Source organism: Patella vulgata, chromosome 8 (assembly GCF_932274485.2).
Source record: "Patella vulgata chromosome 8, xgPatVulg1.2, whole genome shotgun sequence".
In the NCBI taxonomy this organism is placed as follows: Eukaryota; Metazoa; Mollusca; class Gastropoda; family Patellidae; genus Patella; species Patella vulgata.
Window position 1 is genome coordinate 2164190 of NC_065886.2, and position 9096 is coordinate 2173285.

At 36.5% G+C, this 9096-nt stretch overlaps 1 protein-coding gene across 1 annotated transcript; it reads right to left on the reverse strand.

Moving 5' to 3' along the window:
• Positions 1-1836: 1836 nt before the first annotated feature.
• On the reverse strand, positions 1837-9094 carry LOC126830224 (nudC domain-containing protein 2). The gene is made up of 4 exons (XM_050560578.2): positions 8849-9094; positions 8141-8189; positions 7083-7234; positions 1837-6357 (listed from the first exon to the last, which is right to left on the reverse strand). The coding sequence occupies exons 1-4, from the start codon at positions 9032-9034 to the stop codon at positions 6280-6282; spliced, it is 465 nt and encodes a 154-aa protein (XP_050416535.1). The 5' UTR covers positions 9035-9094; the 3' UTR covers positions 1837-6279.
• Positions 9095-9096: the final 2 nt, after the last annotated feature.

The following is a 9096-nucleotide window of genomic DNA, read 5'->3' on the forward strand; positions in this document are numbered from 1 at the left end:
TCTTTACTACACTAGGATCTGGAAAAGTTGTTATATAACTCATGGTCTGGTTCATGTGAGGGATTAACCAATGAAATGGTCTGTAGCTGCAAGCTCATGACGTGTGATGCACAGAACTGTGAATATCCCACTAGAGACATCAATGCTGATTGGTTAATCAAATGTCTGACATCATAGGGTCAAAAACCGCTCTTATGACCCCTGATGCAACCTCCTACTACAACAGGTCAGATTTTCATGTAGTGAGGGCCATTGAAAGTATAAAATAAATCGAACGAAATATACATCTGTATTTTAATCAGATTGTAAACAATTTGATTGTCCGAGAGAAAATAATTATTCTGTTTCCAATTTTAAGGTTAAGTGGGAGCCAGGGTGGCTCAGTGAGTAAGAAGCTGCCTCGCAAACCAGGAAGTCTGAGGTTCGATCCGGATGCTGGCTGAGAAATTTGTCTAGCAAGCCACAGTGGCTTCTTGATAAAAACAATAAATAACCCCTGTTCTGGTATCACGACTGAAGACAGCCTATAAAATGCTAAAAAAAACAACCTGCGGCTGCCAGGCAGGATACGCCCACATTTTGCAAGAGATGGATAGATAACAAGCTAAAAACAATTAGGATTTTTTTGTACAATCAGGGGCAATAATCCAGAAAGTTATGGCCTGAAATGCACAAATATCAAAATGGACTGAGATCTTAGGGATATAAAGATATGTATTAAGTTTCATCAGATCGGATAAAAATTGTGACCTCTAGAGGGTCGACAACCTTCGTATTGCATACTTTTACACAATTTGCGTACAAAGAGCGGCCATTTTGTTGGCAGTTTCATTTCAATTTTCCCGAAAATCGAATTCAACCTTCATTATGATGGAATGGTGAAATATTTAAACGGTTTTTAAAATCGGAAAAAAAAAAATTGTGACCTCTAGAGAATCCACAAGCTAAAAATGCCTTTTTTCGAACAATCAGGGGCCATAATCCAGGAAGTTAAGTTCGGGTAACTACATGTATCAAAAGAATCCAAGATGTTAGTGTGTAATGGTGATATATTCACACATTTTTTTCAAATCAGATAAAAATTGTGATCTCTACAGGGACCATAGGCTAAAAACGTGACTTTTTGTTCAATCAAGGGCCATAATTCAGGAAGTTACGATCCGTTATGCACGGATATTGAAAGGAAAAAGATCTTTGAGTTATAAACTTACATTTCAAGTTTCATCAAAATCAGAAGAAAATTATGACGTCTAGAGGGTCCACAACATTGATATACCATATTTTTAAGCTAATTGTGTACAAAGGGCGGCCATTTTGTTCGACAGTTTTGGTCCGATTTTTAACGAAATTCGAACTCAACCAAAATTACGGTGTAACAGTGATATACTTGAACGTTTTTTTCAAATCGGATAATAATTGTGACATCTAGAGGGACCTCATGCTAAAAACACGATTTTTCGTACAACCAGGGGCCATAATTTAGGAAGTTACGGACCGATGTGCGCGAATATCGAAGGAACCGAGATCTTGGGGTTATAGGCTACACTTACATTTCAAGTTTCATCAAAATAGGATTAAACTTGTGATCTCTATAGGGCCCACAAGCTAAAAACATGATTTTTCGTACAATGAAGTTTCGATCCGATACATGCCAATATCGAAAGCAACCGAGATCTTTTGGAGATAAACCTATATTTCAAGTTTCGTCAAAATCGGATGAGAATTGAGACCTGTGTCCACAAACGAATTGTGGACGGACAGACGGACGTCAGGACAGACAGGGGCGACGACAATTACGTCTACATGAAAATGTGGGCGTATAAAAACCAAGAGATATTTTAATCTTTAATCATTTTATTTTCCATAATAGTTCAAGAATTTATTTTAAGATTTCAAATTCCATGTTTCTGTCAACAACTAATGTCCCCACTGTTGTCATGGTAACCAGTGATTCTTAACAATGAGTTTAAATTCAGTACAGACTTAGTTTGTTACTGTGTGGACCTGTGACCTGAACAACGGCTTCGATGTTTTAAAGTGACATGAAACTGACGATTTCGTTTCTTCATTCTGTGAAATTTAGCTGCCCTTAAATTCTATTTTACAATTTATTTGAGCACCAGAATTAGCCGAGACCAGAGAACAAATAGAGAGAGATACTGACAATCTACGTGACCTGTGATAACAAAATGAGTCGCAAGTAGTAGCGATATGAACAAAACTCTTAAAAAAGACTAAAATTATATTTTTAATGATACAGCACAAAATGTTAAACATACATTATGCAAGAGCTAAATCTGCCTAATGCAGGTCTTTCTTTAGGCCTGAAATGTTATATAAACTATTAATTAGACATTAATTAACTTCTCCAGACCATAATCAACTCTCGATGCCATCGGTAGCCCACAATATTTACTGGATTAGGATCCGATTTGGTGCTCACCTTTCATTCATGATTAGTAACTTTAGTTATGATGATCGAGAGTAGGCTAAAATTCAATCGCTAAATGATCGGTTCAGAGTGGATAAATTTGACTGAAATTTTCAGCAAATTGCCTTTATATTATCTAGTTTTTAACTATCATAGTGAGAACTGCCAGCTCTTTATCTAATCTCCCATAATGTATGTTTAAAGTTTAGATTTGACAAATAAAAGAAACTCTATTTCGTTAATATTTTTTAGCCTATTTCGAGATTTTTGTTCATCCGATATATGTATATAGTAAACAGTGACTTACGACTTCCATCTCATTTTGCTTTCACAGGTCACATATTTTAAATTTATATAATTCATATGCACCCAAAATAATATATCTCATTGGATTCAGGGGGAAAGATCTACATGCAAACAAAATTGACAAAAAACTGTGGACAAGACAAAAAAATACACAAGAAATAAGCAATAATATATAATTAAGTGAATGGATCTGGCGGGTTTGCCGTACGTATCCACCCGGACCTGTAATAATACCAGGCTTCACTCAAAATAAAAAACAAAACAATGATTTACAAGAAAGAGGAAATAATGCGACCAGTGTTGATGATGGTCGTCTGGTGAATGGCGATAAGTCAGCCAGTTCACGTTACAATGTTAAATTAAACAATAAAAAGCGATAATCCGGATAAAATTTCGGAAAGTTGTAAAATTGATAAATAAAGTGGAGTAGCTGTTAAATAAATGACCAAAATCTTTACACCTATAGGCCGAGGCATTGATTGTCATTTGCGGTTTTTCGGTCAATATCAAATTTTTTCACAAATTAATCCATGCTAAAATATACTCAAATTGAGTATATAATATTTAATGGTCACCGATAAAAGGTAATATTGACATTCGGGTTCCTGTTATACTTATGGAAAGGATATGTTGACATAATTACTTGCATTATCTATAAAAGTTATGAAGCTTTTGCGGTGACCTTTAATTACAATAGATGATCTCCTAAATTTAGAATTTATCCAACACATATACAATCTGGTTAAAACACAGATCCTATTTTGTTTCGTTTTTATAGTTCAAAATTTTGTTTTATTTGTCTGTACTACACTAGGATCTGGAAGAGTTGTTATATAACATGCATTCTGGATGGCGAGAGGGATTAGCCAATGAAACAGTCTGTTACGGCGACTTCTTTGCGCGCTATACACAGAACTGTGGGTAAACCACTAGAAACGTCAACGCTGATTGTGTGATGTCATAGGGTCAAAAATCGCTCGTAAAACTAGTCAGATCTTCATTTAGTGTAGGCCATCAAAAGTATAAAAAACGAAACGAAATATAGATGTGTATTTTAGTCAGATTGATACATATAAGTGTTGCTGTTTTGGGTTTTTTTTGTCTGCATCCGAAGTTGAATTTTGCAATAATTTCAATTGATCATATCTTTGTAAATGACAATCAATGGCTTTCAGCTTTTAGATTTTACATAGCACGTGATATGAATCTACATAAATATAATAAATAAATATATACAATTATCTGGAATAACAATTACTTAGCTTTTATTAATCGGATATTTAAACTAAGATGTTCTAATCTTTATCAGGCAAAGCTGGGTTGGATGGCCGAATGGTTAGCACATGCGCGCTGTATCATAAGGTCTGTCAGTGAGTCAACTGGCGTGGTTTCGATTCCCTGGTTGTACGTGATGAGGATTAGGGTCGCCTGTCCAATCTCGTGGGTTTTCTCCGAGTCTTCCGGTTTCCTCCCACTACCGAAGACCCCTACGTGCAAGCGAATTATTGTTAGTCCCAAAATGACCTAGTTTGTGTCGAGTGGACGTTAAACCCCATTTCTCGCTCTCTCTTTATCAGGCAAGATTCAGATGGTAAAGAAACAAGCATTTATACACATAGAGAGAAAAATGGGGTTTAACGTCCATTCGACTGAAACTAGGTTATATCGGGACTAACATATGGTTCAATTGCAATAAATCGCTCGCGAATCGGGTCTTTAGCAGTGGGAGGACCTGGAGAAAACCCGCGAGGTTGAACAGTGGACTCTACTCCTTGTCATGTACAAGTTGGGAATCGAAACCACACTACTTGACTCAATGACAGACCTTATGACTTACAGAGCACACGTTAAAACACTTCAGCCACCTAAATCCCCTCATTTATATACAAAATAAATTGTTATATGATCTGATTTATTTCCCTCAGTCTTACTAATCTTCACCCAAGTCACAAATCATTCTCAGACTTGAGTTAAGAATTTACTCAAAATTGTTCACCTTATTTTAACTAAAATATAGCCCTTTATAAAACTTTTGTTGTTTTAATGTATCAAATACATCAACAATAAAGTGCAAATTCTGGATCAAAGATATTTCTCATAAACAGTGATTGAAAGTTGAGTAAATTCTTAACTTAAGTCTAAGAATGTTTGGTTCATGAGATTTACAGCCAGATATCCATGTTTAGAGTTCAGACACGCATGTTAAACTGGTTTTAAAAAATTAAAATCCCCGGCTATCGTTATACCAGTTTAATTGGAGTGTATGAACTCTGAGTTGAGGCAAATAAATTGGTTTAAAAAACACAGCTCTGTACTTGTCTTCGAGAAGACTTTTCTTAAAAGCTATCTTATCTTGGCCGTCTGAAAGTATCAGCTCGGCACCAGTTTGCTTCAGGCACGCTATCCTCCTGGCAAAATGACGACATGTGTTCATGCATAATTACCTCTAACCTTTAACTGACCAGGAGCAAATAGTTTAAACAAGTTTGGTTTATAGTATGTGTAAACGCAACACTATCCTAACTTAAATGAAATGAAATGGGTTTAACATCCTACTGTTCTGCTCCAAACTGGACTAATGAAGACGGGCATACGCCATACAGTGTGCTATGAGGGAAATTTTTTCCGGACAGCAGCAACAGCGGCCTACTCTTATATCGAATTCCAACTGTCAAGGGATCTTTTACGTGCACGCCAATGTGTACACGGGACCTTGTTTTTTTTGTACCATCCGAATGACTATACAGCTGTCCTTGTCAGATCCTAACTTCAAATCTCCGGTGATTTGGAACTAGTTTAAATATAAGCGCCTGAATGGGTTTTAATATCTTGTTATTCCATATAGTTCTATATATTTATTTATGATTGTCAATTCTTAAATGCCATTTAAACACTACATGATATATGATGTCTAAAACACAAGAAATGCCTAAAAAACACATGAAATGCCTAAAAAACACATGAGATGTCTAAAAAAACACATCTAATTCATAAAACATGAGTTAGGGTCGTCTTCTTCAAATCATTAAAGGATCTGTCCCAGATATAGTTTAGTGAATAAACGGGTAAATTCTGCATGAAAGAATCGTAAAAATGGTGATCTTAGTCTAGTGTGACCAGTCTCTATATTATCAGTGGCAGTAGAGTCTGGATAACCCTGCCAATATCCGAGTTGCCAAACTCTGTTAAACAATTTTAACAATCATTCCCAAACTGCCCAAAACTTACAAGTTTTAACTTCACTAGATCAATAAACTATTTTATTACAGTTTGAAAGGGCGTGTCCATGAATTTGAGCAGCGAGGGGTCATAGGTGGAAATGACATCAAGTTTGGCGTATGGTCTGGGGAATTACCCTGCGAATTTGATGAAATCAGAAGCTCAGAGATAATTTCTGCTCATTTAAGTGCAGACATGTACATGATTAGCATGGAGTGAGGCCAAAACAGCAGCAATGCTTCGCACCATTTGGTTTTTGGTTTTTAGATTTAAAGTAGTCTGTGATATCTGGGACATTTCCTTTAAATGCATTTCCATGACAACTAAGTATCAGGAAGGGATGGTCCACCGTCTTGATATTTACCAGAAATACTTGCACCACTGAAATCAAATCCTGGATTCTAAAATAAAAAAAATACAGTTGTATTTACAGTGGAGTAGTGGCGGTGGGGAGCCCCCCTCCCCCCTCCACAATTTCCTCTGAGTTCTAATCTATAATACCTATCTGATAGTAATTATAGCCTCTACCCCCCCCCTCTTTTTTTCAGAGTTATATTTCTGCTCAATTGAAAGTAACAAATTAAAATGAAGCTTGTAATAACATTTATTTGGTATTATCATTAAATATATTTCATTTAAGGAGAGAGAGAGAGAGAGAGAGAGAGAGAGAGAGAGTAGTAGTAGTAAAGGGGTATTGATTGTAGGATTATATTTTAGTCTAGTTGATGGCTTCGGTCCCCATTTTAATCTGTTCTATTTAAGGGAGATAGTGAAGTCATATTCAAAGGGAAATAGTTGTTGTTATAAGTCTTAATTAATGTTATGTTTTGATTGTTAAATTGTCTTACTCATGGATGTACTAGTACTATAAATGTAAGGTTATTATTCATTATTGATCATTGCTTGATGAATATACCTGTAAGAGTATTGTAACATTGTATGTAATAAACCAAGAAGTAGTAAATCAATAAAGTTGTGTTATTATGAATATTGTAAATGTCATTCAAGGAATATATTCGGGCGAATGACAGTGGACACACTAGGCGAATTTCGGCACCAATTGTTTTAGCTGAACAATTCGGCCAATCATTCGGCTAGTGTGTTTCCACCACTTATGATACACTACCTTTTTCTGAAAAGATTCTAAAGTAAGTTTTTTCTGCATCTCGTCGTAGATGAAACTATCAGCCTGATATTGATCTATCAATAACGACTTCCAACAATGGTCTGGTGTCGTGTAAGTTTTACTTAAACAGATTCTCAATAACTTCCCATCCTCTACAAATAAAACAAATAAAATGGGGTTTAAAGTCCAACTTGACACATATTAGGTCATTATGGGATTACATATGGATCAATTTTATTTCAATAATTCGCTTGCACGTAGGGGTTTTTAGCAGTGGGAGAACCCGGAGAAAACCCACGAGGTTGAACAGACGATGCTACTCCTTGTCACGTACAACCGGGGAATCGAAACCCTGCCAGTTGACTTAATGATAGACCTTATGATACAGCGCGCACGTGCTAACCATTCGGCCATCCAACCCCTCAATGCACCAATCAGACTAATAAGGACAAGAGAAAAATGACTAGGTCATTTCCGAGCTAATGTGGTTCGATTTTTTTATTTCAAAGATTCACTTACGCATAGGGTTCTTTAGCTGTGGGGGGAAATCTGAGGACCCGGAGAAAATCCATGAATCTTGACCTTGACCTTACTCCTTGTCATGTACAAGCAGGGAAGCAAAACCACATCTTTAGACTCAATGACAGACATTAACATCCAAAATCTTATACTATTCTGCCGTCTGGCTAATGAAGACATGCATACATCATGCAGAGTTCTATCACATGAATTTTACCCAGACACTGACGATTCTGTCAACTCTTCATCCAAATCGAACTGTTACTATATTAAAGGGGGATGGTCGAACTGTTTCTATATTTAAGGAGACGGTCCAACTGTTTCTATATTAAAGTGGGATGGTCCAACTGTGTCTATATTAAAGGAGATATTCTAAATGTTTCTATATTAAAGGAGGTTGCCCAAATGTGTCTATATTAAAGGAGATATTCTAAATCTTTCTATATTAAAGGAGGTGGTCCAATTGATTCTATAATAACAACAAGGACACCACCACCACCAGCAGTGGGTCGCCCATTTCCTGGTGTAAAAATGATTACCTAAAGTCCAGACAGCATCATCTGTATGAATAGGTTCTGTCAGATCTCCCTGAAAAATAAATAATACAACAAGTATATTAAATATTTATAACTGGGCTCCAATAGAAACAGGTTATCCACAATGGCTTAGTAAGGCCCTGGCTTACTAACCAGTTTATAAGTCAGATCCCGATAATGGTCGAGAAAGTTCCCCAGACATGTAAAATTTTTATGACAGGGCACCAAGCTCAAATAGGAAATGAAAATGAAATGAAATGGGGTTTAACATCCTACTGTTTTGCTCCAAACTGGGCTAATGAAGACGGGCATAAGCCATACAGTGTGCTATGAGGGAAATTTTGCCCGGACAGCGGCACTACGGCCTACTCTTATATCGAATTCCAACTGTCAAGGGATCTTTTTTTGCACACCAATGTGTACATGGGACCTCGGTTTTTCGTACCATCCGAATGACTAGACAGCTGTCCTTGTCAGGCCCTCCATCCTGCATCACTGATAGGGGGGAACCACGCCGGAAAATCTTGATGAACTTTCTCGGCCAATGGCAGCTCAAATTGGAAAAGGTAACTCAGTGTGGTTCAGTAAGGCGCTCGCTCACTAACCAATATTAAATTACATTTGGATTCGATCGAAGACCATAATGACATTAAATAAATGTTAAAATTTATTACAATAATTTGATTTTAAAAAAAACGGTCTAAGATTTACATTTATGATGGTGTTTCCATGAACATCAACACTCAAATGTTTATTTCCAATATCACATTTGATATCTTTAGCTTTAGTATTTGGTGGGACATTGATTTCTATATTTAGGTCTTCCATTGATTGAAACCACTGCCCCCAGTCGGTTTTTACCACCACCGCACCACTCCTTTCATCAAAATCTGTCATATTCAACGTCACTTGACCGTGTTATGAAATAGTCTACTTCAGGTTTCGCTTATGCTCTTCAA

Coding starts and splice junctions, on each gene's coding strand:
- LOC126830224 (XM_050560578.2), bottom strand. CDS start 9,034: ATGACAGATTTTGATGAAAGGAGTGGTGCGGTGGTGGTAAAAACCGAC. Junction 8,190..8,848: donor ATGGAAACACCATCATAAAT/GTAAATCTTAGA, acceptor TTTATTTTTCAG/GGAGATCTGACAGAACCTAT. Junction 7,235..8,140: donor TGATGCTGTCTGGACTTTAG/GTAATCATTTTT, acceptor TTTTATTTGTAG/AGGATGGGAAGTTATTGAGA.